The following is a 21394-nucleotide window of genomic DNA, read 5'->3' as shown; positions in this document are numbered from 1 at the left end:
TGCTGTAAAAGAACTAAAAGAACAAAATGACAGTTTTTGACACTTTTGATCTGACTCAGCATGTTCAAGGACCCACACACAATCGTGGACACACTCTACTTATAACTAAGGGTTTACAAATTTCATCCACTGTTGTTAAGGATGTTGCACTATCTGATCATTTCTGTATTTTCTTTGATATATTGATCACTCCAGCTATTAAAGACAGATCTGTCTCTGTCAGAAAGAGATGCATAAATGAGAATACCAGTGAGCAGTTTATGAAGGCCATATCGCTAGCACCAAGTATATCTGCAGACTCTGTTGATACTCTCCTTGATTTGTTTAACTCTGAAGTTAAGAATGTCATACGTGACATTGGTCCAGTTAAAGTCAAGAAGAGAACGGGCAGACAGAAAGGACCCTGGACAAGGTTAACTTCGGTAAAGATGATGAAAAGACATGATGAAGTGATAATATGATAATATCTACAAAGAGAGTCTTAATGCTTTTAATGTGGAACTAAACACTATAGGCAGATTTTCTTTTCAAGCCTTAAAAAAAGCAGCCTAAACAATGCTTGTACTCTCTTTGTAACGGTAGAGAGATTAATCATATCAGAAAGGCAATCAGCTCATCCAATTAGCCAAGTTGTGTCGATGTCAGACAAGCTCAACCACAACTTAAGAAGCAATTAATGGTAAATTCTTAGAAGAGACTGTGCAAATTATGAAAACATCAACCTGCAGTTTTGACATGCTCCCCACATCATTCTTTAAAACGGTGTTTATCTGTTTAGAAATGGATCTTCTAAAAGTGGTAAATGCTTCACTTTTCTCAGGGATTTTTCCAAACTCACTTAAAACTGCAGTATTTAAACCCCTCTTGAAATAGAGCAACCTTGATAACACCCTATTGAGCAATTACAGGTCAATCTCAAATCTCCCTGTTATTGGCATTGAATCATTTAAAAAAAATGTTGTTTTTAACCAGGTTAACAAGTTCTTAAACTTCAAGGGTTGTTTAGACAATTTTTGATCTGGTTTTAGACCACAGTACAGAGAGCGCTCTTAAAAAGATAATCAAAGATATACTCCTAAATACAGATTCAGGCAAACTAACAGTGCTGGTATTGCTAGATTTCAGTGCTGGATTTGACACTGTCCATCACAGCATACTTCTGGATAGGCTGAAAAATTAGGTTGGTCTGTCTGGGACGTTCCTCAAATGGTTCAGATCTTACCTTGAAGGGAGTTACCTTACTTTGTCAGTATAGGTGACCATAAGTTGAGGTGTACACTCATGACATGTGTAGTCCCACAAGGCTCAATTCTGGCACCTCTACTGTTCACCTGTTAAAGTTTTACTACCTGTCTATAAATCACTAAATGGCCTAGGACCTCAATACATTACAGATATGCTCACTGAATACAAACCTAACAGATCAATTAGATCTTTAAGATCATATAAACTGGAAATTCCAAGAGTTCAGTCAAAGCAGGGACAATTGGCTTTCAGCTACTACGCCCCTCGCTGCTGGAATCAGCTTCCAGAAAGGATCTGATGTGTTCCAACATTAGGCACATTCAAATCAAGACTGAAATCCCATCTGTTTAGGTGTGCCTTTACTGAATGAGCACTGTGCTACGTCAGACAGATCGCACAATTGTGTCTTTTCTTTTTCATTTTTTTATAACCTGTTTTACCACATTTTCATCTGTTTTTATCTTTTTAAATGTTTTTTATTATTTGTTTAATTTTAAAAATTTTGTCTTTTTTTATTCTTGGTTATGTAAAGCACTTTGTATGAATGCCACTATGTATGAAATGTGCAATCTAAATAAACTTGCCTTGCCTTATATTTTATTGTTCATCTTTTGATTTTGTGCATAAAGAAACTCCATTTCGGTCTATAATAAACATACGAACAACGCTCAGCATTATACATCAGTGAATAATTCCAAAGCATTTTACATGTTTATGGTATAGATTCAATGAAATTAAAGTCAATTTAAGTTTATTTGTATAGTGCTTTTCACCATAACTATTGAACAAAAACTGCTTTACAATTAATGTGCATTATTAAATTCCAGTCAAAATGAGAAAACAAAAGTAGGGTGATATGAGTAGATAATATGAATTGTAATATGAATAGATAGATTCATTGTTTTTTTTTTCACCCTTCATTTGATTAGATTGTCAAAAGTTCAAAAAGTATTACGCTTTTGTTTTAATACTTTACAGTGTAGAAAAAAACACAAAAAAATAAATATAGACCAAGGTAATGAGATGATAATAAATATTTATAAATTTTCATTATTTTTGAGGGTGAACTATTCAGTTGAGTCTTGTTTATTAGAAACACAAAGGGCAGATTGTTGCAATATTTCACTGCCTTATTTTAACATGTAAATAAATTGAATGAACAGCTTAAGATTTCTTACCTTTGTAAGTGTTCTCCTTAGTTTCAAATGTTGCCTGCAATTTTAGAACATATCAAATATTTAGCAAAATACCACACTCATTTCAAGCTATAAAAATATAAGAATTTCTGAAGCATCTTACATTCTGCCATTCAGAGCCTCTCTCCCTCCATCTGATCTCATATATAACGCTTTTATTATCCTTTGGTTCATCCAGACTGAGAAACAGGTTTCCAGCTGACCTTTCCATGCTGGCAATGTTAGGTTTACTGTATTTGACTGTTGAAAATTTAAGAGTGAGTACATGATAGAGGAAAGCACACCATATATTGTCCTCAAAATAAATGAAATGACCAAAAAGTATTCAGACACCTTGAACATTTCTATTTTCTAGTTTGGAAAATGATAATAAAAACAAATACAAAAACAAATAGAGAAATGATCAAGATCAATACTTTGTTACACTGTAAAAAAAATTTTTTTTTAAATTAATGCCGAGTTCAGACTGCATGATTTTCAAAGTAGTCGTGTCACAGATGTTTTCACACTGCATGACTATCTGGGCTAGCGTTTTGTCGCGACTTTGTTTACATCGCAAGATAGAACGGTGACAGGGGGTTTCACACTGCATGACTTTACAATAGGAACAATTGCCCACAACTTTGTCCAAAATACATCTCAAAACCAAAAACAAGTAGTATATCTTTTATTATTACCTACATAATGAGAAAGAAGCCTTTAATGGTGTAGAGAAGTACATATTGCTCACCTGAGTTTAAAGGGGAATTAGAAATTTCTCCTCAACTTTTTTTTTTTTTGACCCGATTGTGATATTGCTCAGATGACATGTCAGACAGACACGGGTGCTCCTGCCAAATTTACACTAGTTTTTGTCAGTTTTTCCTTCACTTCTTGGGTCCAAATAAACTGAAAATTAGTGCTTTTAACTTATCCCCCACCCTCCCACTGGCTTGCAGGGGGACAATCTAAAACGCTTAACATAAAAAAAGCTTAAGGTGGCTTAAAGCATCTAAACATAAACCAGAGAAACCCAAATTTATGTCAAATTGTACTTGTAATTAATCCTAACTACTGTAAATAGAACGAGTCCCAATTCCATAGATAAAGTGAAAAACAGCCCATTAAGGGCTTTAATTTGACGGTCCATGCGCAAAGTGCAAAGCATGGGGCGCAAATGCTTTCAGGGCGTCTCAGAATCCACTTTTGCTAATTTAATGACGGAAAAATCACCTTTTCCGTGGCGCATGATCTAAAAGGGTTGAGTTTATTTTCTTAATGAGTTATAGATGTGTTTTAAGAATAAACCAATCAGAGTCTCATCTCCCATTCCCTTTAAGAGCCAGTTGCGTCACGCCATAAGCACATTTGCTATTCACCTGATGTAAAGTAAGAGTAATTGGAAAAACTGAGCATTTCAATAGCAAGAAAACAGTTAAACAGAGCATCTGCAGCACGAGAATGAGAGATAAGGCATCTCATAATCTACTTTCACTTTCGCTCTCGTGGATAGGGAAACCTTGTACGCACAGACATCAATTAGCCTATAAATAATTTATTTAGTTTGTTAAGCGCAAATGTTTGTTTCAAAACTATTTCTAAATTCAGATCTAATTTCCAGCAAACTAATAAATGAACAATAAAACCAAAGTGTGGTTAAAAACCTGAGTTATATCCAAATACACATGCTGTGCCCCATATGGTCTGAAACCTGGCAGGTGGACAAATCTAAACTTGTTTTTAATAAAACAAATATAAATATGGATATAATAAATAATACTGCTAATAATAATATTATACAAAAGCAAATTGTTATGAATGAACTTAAAAAGCCTCCCGAGATGAAGAAGGCATGAAGGAAGTGGTTTTTAAATTTATGTAGGCTAGAAAATAGTATGTTTTGTAATATTTTAATCCTTTTCATTTATATTCTATATATATTCTTATTATATCCTATATATATCCTTAATATTTTAATTATTTTTCATTTGTAAAGATATTTGCGTATTGCTCTACATCTTGTGTGTATTAAGCATTGTGTAAGCGAGGCGCACAACTAACGCACTCTGCACTGGACTTTAGACTGGCTTTGTTTTGGTCTATTGAAAAATGTATTATAGTTTCTCAAAATAGCAACGCACCAGCAATGCGCCTCATGAACTCCTTCCTTTTTAGACCAGAACGTCTATGGGCACACATATGAGCGCAAATGCATTTGCTATTTAAACAGTATGGCAGAAAACGTCAAAATGACTTTTGTGCCAAGCTGAAACTAGCAAACAACAATTGCGTCGCACCTTGCGCTGCATTGCACCGAGTGTATGATAGGGCCCTAAGCATTTTCTCCACCAATGAAGAAAAAGCTTACCGTGGCTTAATGTACCTTAACAACAAGTGGGGAAAATCTAATCTCTATTAAATTTTACTCATGACAAACACAATCTGATGTCAAAAGAATGAGCTCTAATTTTAGTAAGTGAAAATTTTCACAATATGCATTTTAAGTCCATTATAAGGAAACAGCTTAACATGGCTTGACGTTTCTTAACACGCACCAGGGAAACCTAAATTTCTGTCAAACTTTACTTGTGATTAACTCTAACTATTATCAAAAGAACGGGCAATTATTCCATAGATAAAGTAAACAATCACGTTAACCATTTTCTCCCTATTAAAGTCTAAGGAAAGGCTTAACATAACTTTACAACAATAGAGGGAAACCAAATGTTATATAGGCTGTTCATAAAATCAAAGTTAGTCTTAATTACAAGTCAAATTTGATAGAAATTAGATTTTCCCTGCTTGTTGTTAAGGTACACTAAGCCACGTTATGCTTTTTCCTTATAATAGACTTCAATGGTGGAGTAAACTCTTAATGTGCTGTTTTTCACTTTATCCATGGAATTGGGACTTGGTTTTTTTACAGTAGTTGGGGTTAATTACAAGTACAATTTGACAGAAATTTGGGTTTCTCTAGTTGATGTTTAGTTACATTAAGCCACGTTAAGCTTTTTTCACATTAATCATTTTAGAATGTTCCCTTACAGAAACCCATACTAGTAGATGCTGCTCTCTCATTGGTTGTACATAATCGCTAATGTTGTTTTCAGTTAAAACTCATTTTTGAAATGATTTGAATCGCCGACAGCTTTAGATATTTATCATGCTAAATATATCACAGGTGTTGGCGTCTCATCAGCTATTCTCTTACATCATGTCATTGATACTTCACACTTATTACACTTGTTACTCGCGTGAACAAGCACTGATTTGCTTGTGATTTCAGGCATTTGTCTGCGATTTCTCAAAACTTGTCGGCGAGTAAAAATCAGGGCTAAAATCATGCAGCCTGAAAGTTGTTAAAAGAAAGATCAAGGTCCCATAATGCAATTCAAAAGATACATCCATTCATACATAAATGGGCACAAAAAAATAAAAATAACAAAATACTGCAAATTTAGGGAAGTTTTTCACAGTTTAGTTAAACCAAATATCAAATTCTTTCATTGACTTAAAATATTGTTTTCCTTAAATTATACTGTTATACAAAACACAAAAAACAGGCTGCTGTTGTGCTTAGCATGATATTAAATGGGTTTTAGCTTGAGTATTTTTTTTGTCTTTAGTAGCCACTATGCAAACATCAATGGATAATACTATTTAAAATCTGAGGTACCTTGCTGTTTTTGTGGCAGTGAAGTGCTTATTATCCCATAATTGAGACCACAGTTGTAGTTGTACATACTTTACATTTAGCTTTTCTGTTGTGTACTTTTTAACAGCCAGTCTTTGAAATATATTCTAATATATATAAGCTATATTCTGAAATGTTGATTAACAGGTACAGTCTGGTGACTGCATTTGACTTAAGTGATTCACCGTGTGAAAAGGCTAAAATGGAGCTAAAAATAACCTAAAAATAGGCAGGAGGCACACTCAAAAAAGTGACAAACAAACGTCTATTGCTATTTCATGAGATGTTGAGAAATTTCATGCAAAATTGCAAAAAGTTGACAAATAGTTAATCTAATATTGGTGTATCTTTAACATCTTGTACAAAATATTGAGAACGAATAATGGCATGCCTCATTTCCCACCAAATTTTCCAGCCAGAGAAAGTGACATCACTTGGAGCAAGTCAACTGATGTGTCTATGTTGCTTTTTTTTATAATCGATGTAACACAGTTGCTTAAAACGAACAGTCACAAATGTGTTTTTTTATAAGTTAAATACAAAAATAATACAGACAATATATATTTCATGCAAATGTTGTTGTTTTTTTTATTTAACAAAGTAAACACACAAAACAGTTGAAAATTAGACTGAACCGAAAGAAAAAGCTGATTCAGGAGGCAGAGACGATCAAATATTTGTATAGTGGAAATGTTTAAGTTAAACTTTTCAAGACAAAATGTCCCTAAATAGAAACACACACACACACACACACACACACACACACACACACACACACACTATTGTTTTCTAGAGATAAGTTTATATATTTTGTATTAGTTTATATTTTATATTAGTTATTAATAAAAATTGTATTATTAAAGTTTTGGGGAAAAAAATAGAAGGTTTTTCTTGGTGATGCAAAGTATACCGACAATTCTAGAATGGCCCCTAAAAATACTACTTTAAATAACAGTAGTTAAAAAAAAAATAGGGTACAGCAGTTTTAAACAACTTAAGCTCATATTGAAAATGTATCGCTATATACATTTCTGGAGATCGCAAAATATGTCCCAGGAGGTACGTTTTTTTTTGTTTTTGTTTTTTTTGCTTCACGAATCCACCAGAGGCTGCTGTGTATGCTTTTTGTGTATGCTTTTTGACATCTCAAATTTCTCTTGTGAGTGCCATTTGCACCTGCTCTTCTCGCGAAAATCCACCAGAGGCCATTGTTGACTGACTGACTGACTGACTCACCATCCTCCTTCCCTAAACCCAACCGATAGTGTTTTCAAATTTACAGATTGACCAGCGCCCACCCACTTTAAACCCGATCGACAGTTAAAATGCAATCCAGAAAAAGAAAAGCCCTCGCCTGATTTTACCACGTTTTCAGAGTTGACCACATTTTCACCCTGTTATTTACTTTATATTTTATTTTTTGGAATTTGTTTTTGTCTTACTCGCTTTCTGAAACCATTCTTCACCAGACTCGAACCTCGTTGTCGTGGTCAACTCTTCTCTACGTTTCAAGTTCGCCTATGTACATGGCGAGCTACTGGACAAATTGGTAACAGCAGGAAAGCCGTCCATACGGAGCTAAGCGTTCAGCTGGTAAGAGCAAAAAGAAACAGCGTCATTCTGCCCCATAGTGTTTGTTTTAAAAACATATTGTAGCAATACTTAATTCTGGCTACATAATTCACGATCTCCAGAAATGTATACAGGGCTACGTTTTCAGAATGAGCCTATATTGGTTTAATGGATCTCTTAGACTGTAATCTTACCTGAGCAATTAAGGATGACTGAGATTTTGCTTGAATTACAGGTGAGGTTGCGCACTTGTGTCTGTACCCATATATCTGTCTTGCTACTGATGACCCCCAGTTCCTCCAAGGGAATGAATTTTTTTGACTGATTGCCAGTGTTCATATACAAAACACTTTTCTTTCCACTGTCCCTGTGCACCAGAAATTGAGATTTAGATTTAAAATAACGGTAAGACTTTACAAAAACAGTACATGAATAATGATCTATTAATATCTAAACTAAACATTACTTTATAATGAATTATTGATGAGTTAATGCATGAGCTAATCATGAATTAACTTTAACTACAACATGAGTCACAAGAGTTCATGTGTGAATAATTGCTACCTTAATTACTAGTTATTACATGTTTTTAATTAATGTATTAATTAACATTTAAATTTAAGCTAAATGTAACCAACATGAACATGTTTATGTATAATTATGTCATGACTTTACTTGGAGGAGCACATTACCATTAAATCACTACTCATGAACTCTAAACTGTTCATGTTGATGTTAACAGAACCTTTATCTATTGTTATTCATTGTAAACACACTAGACGGACGTGCATAAGGAGTTCACGAGTAGTTAAGGCTGAGTTAATGATGACGAACCCCTCCAAGTAAAGTCATTTTATAATATACTAATGTGGTAATGGGCAACACAGTGGCGCAGTAGGTAGTGCTGTCCCCTCACAGCAAGAAGGTCGCTGGGTCGCTGGTTCAAGTCTCAGCTAAGTTGGCGTTTCTGTGTGGAGTTTGCATGTTTTCCCTGCGTTCGCGTCGGTTTCCTCCGGGTGCCCCGATTTCCCACACAGTCCAAAGATATGCGGTAAAGGTGAATTGGGTAGGCTAAATTGTCCATAGTGTGTGTGAATGATTGTGTGTGGATGTTTCCCAGAGATGGGTTGCGGCTGGAAGGGCATCCGCTGCGTAAAAACGTGCTGTATAAGTTGGCAGTTAATTCCGCTGAGGCGACCCCGGATTAATAAAGAGACTAAGCCAAAAAGAAAATGAATGAATGAATAATGTGGTAATTAATACATTAATTAACAAACAATCATGTACTAACAAGTAATGGAGTAACTCATGTGACTCAAATTAACTCATGTGATTTTGTTACAAAAACACATATATATTTTCAAGCCTCTGTTCTCTGTATCTGAGGTTATGATATAGGCAACTGATTTTATTTTTAGATTTTACAGCCAATGCCAATACATTTTGACAAGTGGTACATCTTTTTTGTTGAATAGCTTTAGTTAGCCAATACTTACACCCTTTATAGGATGAAGAACTATATGTTAATTTTTGTTTTTAAGTCATAGAAGTCTTGCAATAACCCTCATTCGGATTTTCCAATGAGTATTTCAATCATGCCCTATAAAGAGTTAACTCTAAGGTGTACACTTTTTGTAATCATGAAGAAACTGTTAATATCTTTGCTGAATGTTTTAGTTGAACTCACCATATATAAAGGGTGTAGGTCTGGTTCTCCTTAGGGTTTGGATCATCCCATTCACAGTAAAAGTCATCGTCTGGATTAGTTGATTTTTTGTAACACTGTGGCTTAGTTGTAGGTATACATCCTGCTGCTTTAGGAACATTAAAATAAACATTTATTTAATTGTCATTTATGAAACAGATATTATTAGTCAGTCTGCGCAATACTGTACACTGTAAAATCGAGCAGGGGTGCATTTCCCAAACAACGATGTAATTTGTGGCTAAACTATCATAGCACGATGCATTGTTTGGTAAAAGAACGATGTAGTGACAAATGTTTCCCAAAACTGTAGTTTCTCTGTCGGAGATCCATCGTTTGAACCATGTAAGTTATAACATAAAATGTCCATAACAATGCGGGTAGTAACAACTTCTATAGAGAAGAACCCCATCATTTCTTTGTGCAAATTATCTTGTTTTTGCACACGCATTTAAGAAGAAAATCTAATATTAGTTTTAATAAAAATATGCGCTCACTTTCCATATTAACACAAATATATGTAGATGGCATATATAGGGCCTGTGTTTCCATTACAAATATTATTAAGATAATTACATAAACTATTGTAAATTAACAAAAGATAACACATATTATAATTTCATATATAAATCATATAAATAAATAATGAGACTATTTACGAAATTCAATATTTATTATTTATTAGGAAATGAAGAATCCTACTTTTATAATAATATTAATAATAACAATAATGATGATGATGATGATTATTATTATTATTATTATTATTATTATTATTATTATTATTATTAAGTAGGATATTGTTTATTTATATTTTACTTCTTGAAAAGTCTACACTTACATCTTGCCACATGCAAACCTCTGCAGAAATCTTCTAACCAACAGGTCCATGTCATATACAGTACAGATACTTCATAAATTCATACATTCATTTTCTTTTCGGCTTAGTCCCTTTATTAGTTCTGGATCGCCACAGCGAATGAACTGCCAACTTATCCATTATGTTTTTATGCAATGGATCTCTGGGCAACCCATCTCTGGGAAACATCCAGACACACTCTTTCACACTCATACACTATAAACAATTTAGCCTACCCAATTCACCTGTACCACATGTCTTTGGACTGTGGGGAAACCGGAGCACCCGGAGGAAACCCACATGAATGCAGGGAGAACATGCAAACTCCACACAGAAATGCAAACTGACTCAGCCGAGGCTCGAACCAGCAACCTTCTTTCTGTGAGGCGACAGCACTACCTACTGCGCCACTATACTTAATAAATAACCTATTAAAAGCATTAACAAATGCTATGTTTTGGAGACGTAACATAAATTACATTTTTTTAAATATTCTGTCACCTATGGCTTTTGTTATGTTTGTTATGTGTTTTTTAAAATTCCAAGTTTAAATGTTTGAATGTTCTAATAGGGCACAGGAGGGATAACTAGGAATAAAACACAGCCAGGATCTTTGTTTCTAACTACAGCTCCAGAGAAGTAGCATGTGAAGGCTGTGTCGGATCAAAAGGGTGAACTCTTACAAAATTATAAACAGAGCAGGGTCACGTGACTTCACTTACAGTAGGGAAAGAAATCGAAATAGTCAATTGTCACCTAAAAATATTAGTTAATTTATTTATCTACAATGAAAATGCATAAGATTTCAAGTATAGTAAGCTAAAAATCGGAATTTATCCCTTGAAAAAAAAAATAGGTCGTTTTTTCTGTAGTGTTGACTGTAAGATTCTAATATGTGCAACCTTTTAAGGTCTTTTTTTCTTAACAAGTCTTCAAGTATAATGATCCACCATAATAGGAATAAGTGGCTACTTATTTTTCTTTAAAAAAAATGTCCATTGTATATACAATAATTACACACACAGACACACACACTGAACTCAACAATTTAAATATAGTCTACCAAACCAGCAAGTTAAATAAACTTAAATATGCAAGTTTTGGGAGACTCTGTTCCTCAATTAAATTGAGGCAACGAGTTTACTCAATTAATTTTGTTCAGTCAACTTATTAGGGTTTTCAGTGTAGGTTCTGAATGTCGATTTCGATTACTTTTCGATTAATCACCCAGCTCTAGTTTTTAATTTAAAACTTTAACAGATTCTTTTTTTATAATGATATATGTGATACATTTGTATTTTTTAAAAATAATAAGTATAAATACAGTGCATCGGGAAAGTATTCATAGCGCTTCACTTTTTCCACATTTTTTTTTATGTTACAGCCTTATTCCAAAATGGATAAAATTCATTTATTTCCTCCATTCTACATACAATACCACATAATAACAATATGTAAAAATGTGATTTTTTTTTTAAATTGTTGCAAATTTTTTAAAAATAAAAACCTGAATTGAGCTCAGGTACATTCTTTTTCCACTGATCATTCTTGAGATGTGTCAGCAGCTTAATTGGAGTTCACCTGTGGTAAATTCAGTTGATTGGACATGATTTGAAAAGGCATACACCATATGGTCCCAGGCTTGACAGTGCATGTCAAAGCACAAACCAAGCATGAAGACAAAAGAACTGTGTGTAGACCTCAGAGACAGGATTGTCTCGAGGCACAAGGCTGGGGAAGGTTACAGAAAAAATTTCTACTGCTCTGAACGTTCCAATGAGCACATGGTCCTCCATTATCCGTGAGTGGAAGATGTTTGGAACCACCAGGACTCTTCCTAGAGATTCCTAGAGGATAATGACCCAAAGCACAACACCAAAATTTCAACGGAAGGGCTTCACAACAACTCGGTGAATGTCATTAAGTGGCTAAATCCTATTGAACATCTCTGGAGAGATCTGAAAATGGTTGTACACCATCACTTCCCATCCAACCTGATAGAGCTTGAGAGGTACTGCAAAGAAGAATGGGCAAAAACTCCCAACAACATTTTCAAACAATATTTTCAAAAAGACTTGAGGCTGTAATTGTTGCCAAAGGTGCCTCAACAAAGTATTGAGCAAAGGCTGTGAATGCTCATGTACATGAGATTTTTCAGCTTTTTTTATTATAATTCTTAGATTTGCTACACTTTCAAAAAAAATTTTTTTTTCAAGTTATCATTATTGTCATTATGGGTTATTGTGTGTAATTTTGAGGAAATAAAGAAATTTAATCCATTTTGGAATAAGATTGCAACTTAAACTATGTGGAAAAAGTGAAGCTATGAATACTTTCCTGATGCACTGTAAGTATATGTTTTTGGTATGTTAAAATTGTGGTTATGATGACCACCTCACAAGTTAATCCAGAAAAAAATAGTACCTAAAATGCGACTAAAATGCAATATTTAAACCTCAAATGAAAAGAAAATGAGGCAAAAATCTGCAAAAAGATCCACTATTTGTGAGAAACTGAGATTAAAAATCCAGTTTAGTTTGCAAAACTTAAATGATCTAAGTAAATGACTCTCAGTTTAAGTAAGGAATATGGTAGTAAGAAATAAATACTTAATACATTCATTCATTTTCCTTCGACTTAATCCCTGACTTATCAGCGTCGGGTCACCACAGCAGAATGAACCTTTAATTACTCTGGCATATGTTTTACTCAGCGGATGCCCTTCAAGCCACAACCCAGCACCGTGCTGGAAAACACCCACGCACGCTCTTATTCACACTCATACACTATGGCTGATTTAGTTAATTCAGTTCACTTATACTGCATGTCTTTGTGTGGAAACCCACACAAACATTAAAATTCTTCAGATAATAAAATTATAAAAGACTAAAATTACTTTTAATACTATTATTGCTATTTATTTATTGCTATTAATTAAATTAAGGTGCACAATTCAATTAAGTCAATGTAACAAATAGATATTTACAATGTACTTCATGGTGGGCTCAGGATAGTCACAGCAGTCATTTTTACACAACAAATTGACATGAATTAGACTTTATTCTGATCGCTGCCTTTAGGCATTCTGTTGACTACAAGTAACTAAGTGACTAACTGCAACTTTATGTCAGCTGCAAGTTATTTACAAGTTAATTTTAGTAGAAGTACCATTTTAACAGGTTAGCTGGTTAACATTAACAAATAACTAGCCCTTCTTTGAAATTTTTATTGTTTTTCAAATATTTCCCAAGTGACGTTTAACTGAGCAAGGAAATGTTTCGCAGTATTTTCTGTAAAAGCCAACCGTCAACTTTATCGAATTAAATGAGTGTAGTTAACTTAAAATTTACTGAAAGTTAATTCTACTCATTTGAAAAGAGTTTTGAACTCAGTGTTGAAGGTAATGAGTTAATTCATTACCTAATTTCTTCAACTTAAATGGAGTAAGTTTACAGTACTTATATAGATTAGTTTTTGAACTCAAAGGTTTTCAGCAATCGATTTCCTCAATTGGTTTGAGTTGCCTTAACTTATTGGGTTTTAGAGTACTCAGTCGGTTTGAGTTCTCTTCATTTATTGGGTTGTACTGTGCTCAATTTGCTTCATTTACTCATTAGGATTAGTCTTTGAACTTACTGTAAATGGTTTGTTAATATCGGTTTCCTCACATGGTTTGAGTTGCCTTAACATTTTGGGTTTTACAGTGTAGTTGCAATGAGCTTGGCACTATCTTTAAATTAATATCTAGTCTTTAATGTCACGTGATCTTTAAGATATCATTCTAAGATGCTGATTTGCTGCTTACAAATTATAATTAATGTTATCAGTGTTAAAAAACTCTGCTTTTGAGTAAGCCATGATATATCGGTAATCAAAATGTTGCTATAATTTAAGTATAATGTGAAACTATAATAAATTATAAATATTAATACAGATTGTATTACAATTGAGACAATAAAGACATTCTAATGTCAGATTAAGGTTTCTTTTCCAAATAAATGTTGCTCTTTTTTCTAAGAATTTTAAAAAAATTATAAAGAAAAGAACTATTCATCAGCATGTCAGAATGTTGTTGTTCAGTTTTTTTAAGAGGATCATTTGACCTATCAAAACTAGAGCAATATAATAACTAAAATAACTTTTCATCATCACAGGTTTAAATTTCACATTTTTTCATTTAAAATAGATGACAAATTTATATGCATACAGTATACAAGCTTTCAGTTTTTGCAAAAAAAGTATTATAATAATAATATTAAATGGTGAGCTACCTTGTGAAAACTTTTTAATAGCTGTTCAGTTAAAACTTAAAAAGCATGATCTTATTCTACATTCCTAATCCTACTTAAACTCAACTACTGCTTAAATATCTAAAAAGCAAATTAGTCGTTTATTGAGCTAAACGCTTTAGTTGATGGTTTATAAATAGCAAGAATTGTACTTTATATTAAAGAGTGACAATATTCTTTATATTATAAAATAGATTTGTAAAATAATCTCTATAGTCTTCAATGTCATTACGTGATCCTTAAGAAATCATTCTAAGATGCTGATTTGCTGCTTACAAACAACTAATTGTTATCTGTGTTAAACCATGATATACCAGTTATTTAAAATTTTGCTATAATGTATACAACATAATACAAACTTATATTATAAATATTAATAAAGAATGCATTAAAATTGTCCCAAAGAAGACATTCTTTTAGTCAAGGGTTTAATAAAAATTATATAGCAAAGAACTAAGGCTTGGCAATATGGCAAAAATGCAATCTCGATAATTATTTTCCATATTGAATAATTACTATATATATTTCAATACAAGTTGTTAATGCTTCCGGATTTAAAAGACTATCCCAACAATGACTGAAGCCACAAAAATTTAAAGAGTCCATTAAATGGTGGCTGAAAATGTTCTACATTTCTAATATCAAGACTTTTAGATTCCCATTGTTGCACATTTCTGCTGTGTGATTGGTTTAATATAGAGTAAAAACAAAAGTCCAGAGCTTATTGTTATTGACATAAATATTTATTGCGATTAGATATAGTATTGCTTATCAGCCCAGCCCAGAATATTGTTGCGTCTTTTTTGTTCTTTTTTTTTTTGGGGAGGATCATTTGACCCATCAAAACTAGAGCAACATCTAAAATAAAATAACATTTCCTCACCACAGGATTAAATTTCATTTTAAAATAGATGACACAAGTAAAGGCCTATAGTATACAAGTTTACAGTTAAAAAAAAAAAAAATTAAAAAAAAAAAAATATATATATATATATATATATATATATATATATATATATATATATATATATATATATATATATAATAAATGGTGAGCTACCTTGCAAAACTTTTTAGCAGCATTTAACATTTGAATTCAGCATGCTTCATAATAAAACCCCACACCAAAACAACTTGTTATTTCAATTTGTTTACATCCTGTGGCTTTCTAGTTATTTAATGGTGGTTCAGTTAAATGGTGCATGTAAGGTTACAAGATAAAAATCTACACACCATCCAGCAAAATCACAAAACACTGTTACTTCCGTAAGTCTATCAAGCCAATCTCACTATCATCTTCCTCTGTGGTGAATTGTATGTTGCGTTTGCTCTGATAACATCAGCTGAAAAAAGTGTGTGACAAACATACCTTCAGTCAAACTGACAGAAACAACAAGAAACAGCACAACCAATCTCATCTCCATCTCTTCTAGTGTTCAAAAAGCTCCTCGCTATGATATAAGAGCCAATAATTCGACACCACCATTGTAGCCAGAGTTCACGTTTTCAGTCGTTGTGTTGAATATGTCACCGGCAGAAACATATGAAGGGGGTTTAGTTCGTCTTGAAGCTCTAGTTCTGGGGCCAAATGAAGTGCTAACTACTGCATTACCACAAACCACACGAGAGCAGCAGGGGAAGCTCACCTTATTTCATGAGAAAAAAAACACGCCTGCTTTCTTTTGACGCCCTAAGAATGTATGAGAAGCTGCCGTACATGGAGTCTGTGTACAAACGAGATCAGTCGCCTATTTATATAAACCCATTGAGATCGCTTTGCAACATAATGATCGTTAACCTGACGTGGGTGGCTTTTGGTAAAGTGGTGCTTCAGCGTAATCAGGATTTGACCCCTGAAACTAACTTTTGTTTTTACATCCTTGTTTCAATTGTAACAGGCTTGCTTTTTCTAAACATACAAACGTTCTCTCTGTGTCGTTTAGAGTAGCCTAAAAAAGTACAATTCAAATCTAACTATGCCAACTTGTTAAGCCTAAACAAGTTCAGTTTCTTCAACTTAATGTAGCTATTACAGTTTCTGTGACAAATTAAGTTGAACAAAAACATAATTGCAAGTTGCAAATACTTAACATTTGACAATTCACAAACCTCAGCAGTTACTTGAATTATTTCACATCCCTTTTGCTGTGAAAACTACTGGCTTTTTTTTTACTCAATTCCAAAACTCTACCTTAATAACATTAATTAGTGGCAAATTAGTACTTTTTTGAGCTAAAACTCTTAGTTGATGGTTTATTAATAGCAAGAATTACACCTTAGAATAAAGAGTGACAATATCCTTTTGCTTTATGTTATAAAATAGAATTATAGCACATGCCATTTTAGTGTATATTGTGTATTTTGTTGCTTAAACTCTGCTACATGATAACATACTATAGTCATTTATGGCTGCATAATATTGGAAAAATCGTACATTTCGATATTTTGTTTTTCTGTACTATATATTGCGATATATTTCACCAGATGGCTAAAATATAAATATTTAGGAGGAAAAAAATCGATAATTTAGACTGATTGAGTGATTTTGTAAGGGTGTGAATCACGTATAAACAAAATTAAACTAATTGCAAGCGAGAATAATTACAATAGAGCAAAGGAAAAAGTAAAACAAACAGTGCTTTAAGGTTTTAGGGAGAGTCAAACAGTAATCAGATATTTATTTGGGTTGGGTTTGGTCGGTATTTTCAATTGTTGATCAACTACTGTATAATCCCGACTCAACATTGCGTATCCAACAATTGAATACCAATTGATACCTTGACTATTAAAGACACACATATTGCAATAATGATGTTAAAACGATATATTGTGTACTGTATATTGGCCTATATAAAGAACAAAAACTACAGCAAACTGTAGTGTTCACTATAGCAGACTGGTAATGTAGTATACGTTAGCTTTTTTTTCTACGGTAACCTGGGATGTAATCAGTGTGTGAATTATACGTTGATGATCGGAGGGGGGGGGGGGGGGGGGGGGGTTGGGGGGGGCAACTTTTTCGGTAATATTAGTTTGTGTAAAACACACTTCAGTGAATCAAATGTATATCTTTATTTAAATTATATCTAATTTATTAATGAAATGTATTTAGGTTTCCAGTGTTTTGTGGGATGGGCTATTTATTGTAATCTGACATGATTAGCTATTTCGGTTTACTCTAGGTCAAATTATAAAAACTATGTGTCTAATTTGACTTTACTTTTAGGCTTTATGTATTGTAACAAACTAATATTTTATGAGAAAACATTCTTGTGAACTCTTACAGTGACTATCGATGCTGGTAAATCTGCCAGTTTTAGACTGTTGAATGACTTTTTTCTCACAGACCAATTGGCACAATTCAAAATGGTATAAACCGTTATAGGGGTGGTCGAATGGATAGCTAATATTTTAATGATTCACATTAAATATCAGAGTGAACTTTTCTCAGTTTCAAAGAGCTGAACACCCATACATCGTTTTTTCATACATCATACATCAATTCTTAATTGGGGTGTCAATCCCCTCCAAACCCCCTGTAATTCGCACCCTGATTATAGTAAAATAAATATAGTTATAGAAAACTTACAGTAGCCTATAGGGTAATTTGTTTATGTTTCAAAAGTTGTTGTATTACGATAGCAACTATAGAATTACCATGACAGATAGTAACTAAGATGCTACCTCTATTACTTTACTATAATTCAAAATCACATATTATAAACTATAGAGTATTTTTTCATGTGGGCTGTACTGTAACTCAGACAATGTTCAATATAAAGACTTTGCACCTGACACACAGCAAAAACAAAAATCCCCTAATAACTAATTTATGAATATGAGCAAAATGAAGCTTGTTTTGGTGCACTCAGTTGACATCAGCTGCCATATGTTAAACCGCCTTTATTACTAATGACCAATCATTTATTTTTACATTCATTTAAAACTTTCCTTTGGCTTAGACTCTATTTCATAGGTCGCCACAACGGAATAAACCACCAACTATTCCGGCATATGTTTAACGCAGCGGATGCCCTTCCAGCCACAACCCTATACTGGGAAACACACACACTCATACACTATAGCCAATTTTGTTTATTCAGTTCACTTTTATCGCATGTCTTTGGATTGTAGGGGAAACCAGAGCACCTGGAGAAAACAAACTCGAACACGGAGAAACTCCACACAGAAATGCCAACTGGAGCAGCTTGAACCTATAACCTTCTTGCAGTGAGGCAACAGTGCTAAACACTGAGCCACCATGCCGCCCTATTTTACACATAATATTATTATGTATTTTTTTATTCATTTTATTTCATAATTCAGTTGTGTTCTGTGATCTCAGCTGAATTAGTCTATATTTCCTATACGGTAATTCATTCATTCTTTCATTTTCTTATCGGCTTAGTCCCTTCATTAGACCGGGGTCGCCACAGCGGAATGAACCGCCAACCAATCCAGCACATTTTTACGCAGCAGATGCCCTTTCAGCCACAACCCATCTCTGGAAACATCCACACACACCCATTTGCACTCATACACCATGGACAATTTAGCCCACCCAATTCACCTGAACATGCAAACTCCACATAGAAACGCCAACTGACCCAGTCGAGGCTCGAACCAGTGACCTTCTTGCTGTGAGGTGACAGCACTTCCTACCACGCCACTGTTTCACCCTCTACGGCAAATGTTTTTGTGTATTTTAAAGTGTCAGCCGACTAATGGTTTCTGTCAAATGATTTTGCTTTCACTTTTATACATGTGTTTTTGGGGGGTGGGGTGTCTGCAAATAGGAAATCAGCTATTTAACCACACTTACGGCTGCTATTAAAGTAAAATTAGCTGCTTCCTAAAGTTATTAAAATCAGCAAAGCAGCGGAGGTATATGCAGAGTTTGACTGGGAGGAGAGATTTACAACTTCACTAAAGTTTCCTCAGATCTTATATATGCTCATTTAGATTGAAAGTAGTTCAAAAAAGTATGTACGTGTCTTTAAAAAAGGTCACCGTAAAAGGTTTCCTGGAAATGGTGAAATTAATTTTCTCTGATGTTCAAATGTCAAAAAAAGAAAGAAAGAATGAATGAATAAATAACTAAAGCAGGAAAGAAAGAAACAAAAGGAAAACACAAAGAAAGAAAGAAAGAAAGAAAGAAAGAAAGAAAGAAAGAAAGAAAGAAAGAAAGAAAGAAAGAAAGAAAGAAAGAAAGAAAGAAAGAAAGAAAAATAATAATAATGGCGGTGTGACGCCGCTCCTCTTCGTGCTCGCCGGCTGACAGCTCACCGCCTCCGTGTGGAGGGCTTTCCCGCCGCAACCAGTTTGTCCGGTTACCTCTTCGTGTTATGTTGGCGGAGCGGAGGCCCGGAGGAGGAAGAGCCGGCTGAAATCTGAAAACGCAGTAAAAATCAGAAGTGGGCTTTTCTTTTTCTGGACGACTTTTGTAATTCATCGCTTGGGTTTAGAGAAGAGGGAGAAGAAGGAGGATGGCTGGGTCGTCCGATTGTCCGGTCTGTCAGTCAGTCAGTCAGACAGACAGTCGCTTGACAGCAGCCTCCGGCGGCTTTTTACCTGAGAACAGCGCGAACGGCGCGGCTTGCGAGAGGTGTTTGAGACACGAAAAAGCACGCACCGCGGCGACTTGCTGATTCGCAAAAACAAAAACTGCACAAATATGTACCTCCAAGGACGTATTTCGCGGTCTGCAGAAACATCCACGGGGTTACGTTTGCAGAATGAGCCTGGGTTGAAAAAGAAAGAAAGAAAGAAAGAAACAAAGAAAGAAAGAAAGAAAAAAAGAAAGAAAGAAAGAAAGAAAGAAAGAAAGAAAGAAAGAAAGAAAGAAAGAAGCAAGAACGAAAGCATGAAAAGCATTTTTACATTCATTTATAACTTTCCTTTGGCTTAGTCTCTATTTCAGAGGTCGCCACAACAGAATAAACCACCAACTATTCCGGCATATGTTTTACACAGCGGATGCCCTTCCAGCCACAACCCTGTGCAGGGAAACACACACACACTCATACACAATGGCCAATTTTGTTTATTCAGTTCACTTTTATCGCATGTCTTTGGATTGTAGGGGAAACCAGAGCACCTGGAGAAAACAAACACGAACACGGAGAAACTCCACACAGAAATGCCAACTGGAGCAGCCGGAACTTGAACCTATGACCATGCAGTGAGGCAACAATGCTAACCACTGAGCCACCATGCCACCCTATTTTACACAAAATATTATTATGTTTTTTTTTATTTACATACATTTTTATTTATTTTTTATTTCATAAGTCAGCTGTGTTCTGTGATCTCAGCTGAATTAGTATATATTTACTATATTCATTCATTCATTTTCTTTTCGGCTTAATCCCTTCATTAGTCCGGGGTCGCCACAGTGGAACGAACCGCCAACCTATCCAGCACATTTTTACGCCATTTTTAAATTTTTATGCCCTTCCAGCCACAACCCATCTCTGGGAAACATCCACACACCAATTTGCATTCATACACCACAGACAATTTAGCCCACCCAGTTTACCTGAACATACAAACTCCACACAGAAACGCCAACTGACCCAGCCGAGGCTCGAACCAGTGACCGTCTTGCTGTGAGGTGACAGCACTACCTACTGCGCCACTGCGTCACCCTCTACTGCAAATGTTTTTGTGTATTTTAAAGTTTCAGCCAACTAATGGTTTCTGTCAAATGATTTTGCTTTCACTTTTATACATGTGTTTGTGGAGGGTGGGGTGTCTGCAAATAGGAAATCAGCTATTTACCCACACTTTACCACACTTAACCACAAATTAGCTGCTTCCTAAAGTTATTAAAATCAGCAAAGCAGCAGAGGTATA

The 21394-nt window shown here is 34.4% G+C and overlaps 1 protein-coding gene across 8 annotated transcripts in view; it reads right to left on the bottom strand.

The window, feature by feature from the left end:
• il12rb1 (interleukin 12 receptor subunit beta 1) overlaps positions 1 to 21394 on the bottom strand; it is a 61813-nt gene that overhangs the window by 31170 nt on the left and 9249 nt on the right. For 3 of the 8 annotated variants that reach the window (XM_073916558.1, XM_073916559.1, XM_073916563.1), the window contains exons 2-6: positions 20220 to 20280; positions 9374 to 9500; positions 7881 to 8053; positions 2545 to 2681; positions 2424 to 2457 (exon numbers count right to left, since the gene is read on the bottom strand). In XM_073916558.1, the coding sequence (XP_073772659.1) occupies positions 2424 to 2457; positions 2545 to 2681; positions 7881 to 8053; positions 9374 to 9500; positions 20220 to 20253 (505 nt within the window). In that variant the 5' untranslated portion in view covers positions 20254 to 20280. Of the gene's footprint in view, positions 1 to 2423; positions 2458 to 2544; positions 2682 to 7880; positions 8054 to 9373; positions 9501 to 15908; positions 16298 to 20219; positions 20281 to 21394 lie in introns of those variants that run through there. The other 5 variants (XM_073916560.1, XM_073916561.1, XM_073916562.1 and 2 more) reach the window with 3 other exon arrangements.

This window comes from Danio rerio, chromosome 11 (assembly GCF_049306965.1).
Source record: "Danio rerio strain Tuebingen ecotype United States chromosome 11, GRCz12tu, whole genome shotgun sequence".
Lineage (NCBI taxonomy): Eukaryota > Metazoa > Chordata > Actinopteri > Cypriniformes > Danionidae > Danio > Danio rerio.
This window is presented reverse-complemented; position numbering and strand designations above follow the sequence as displayed.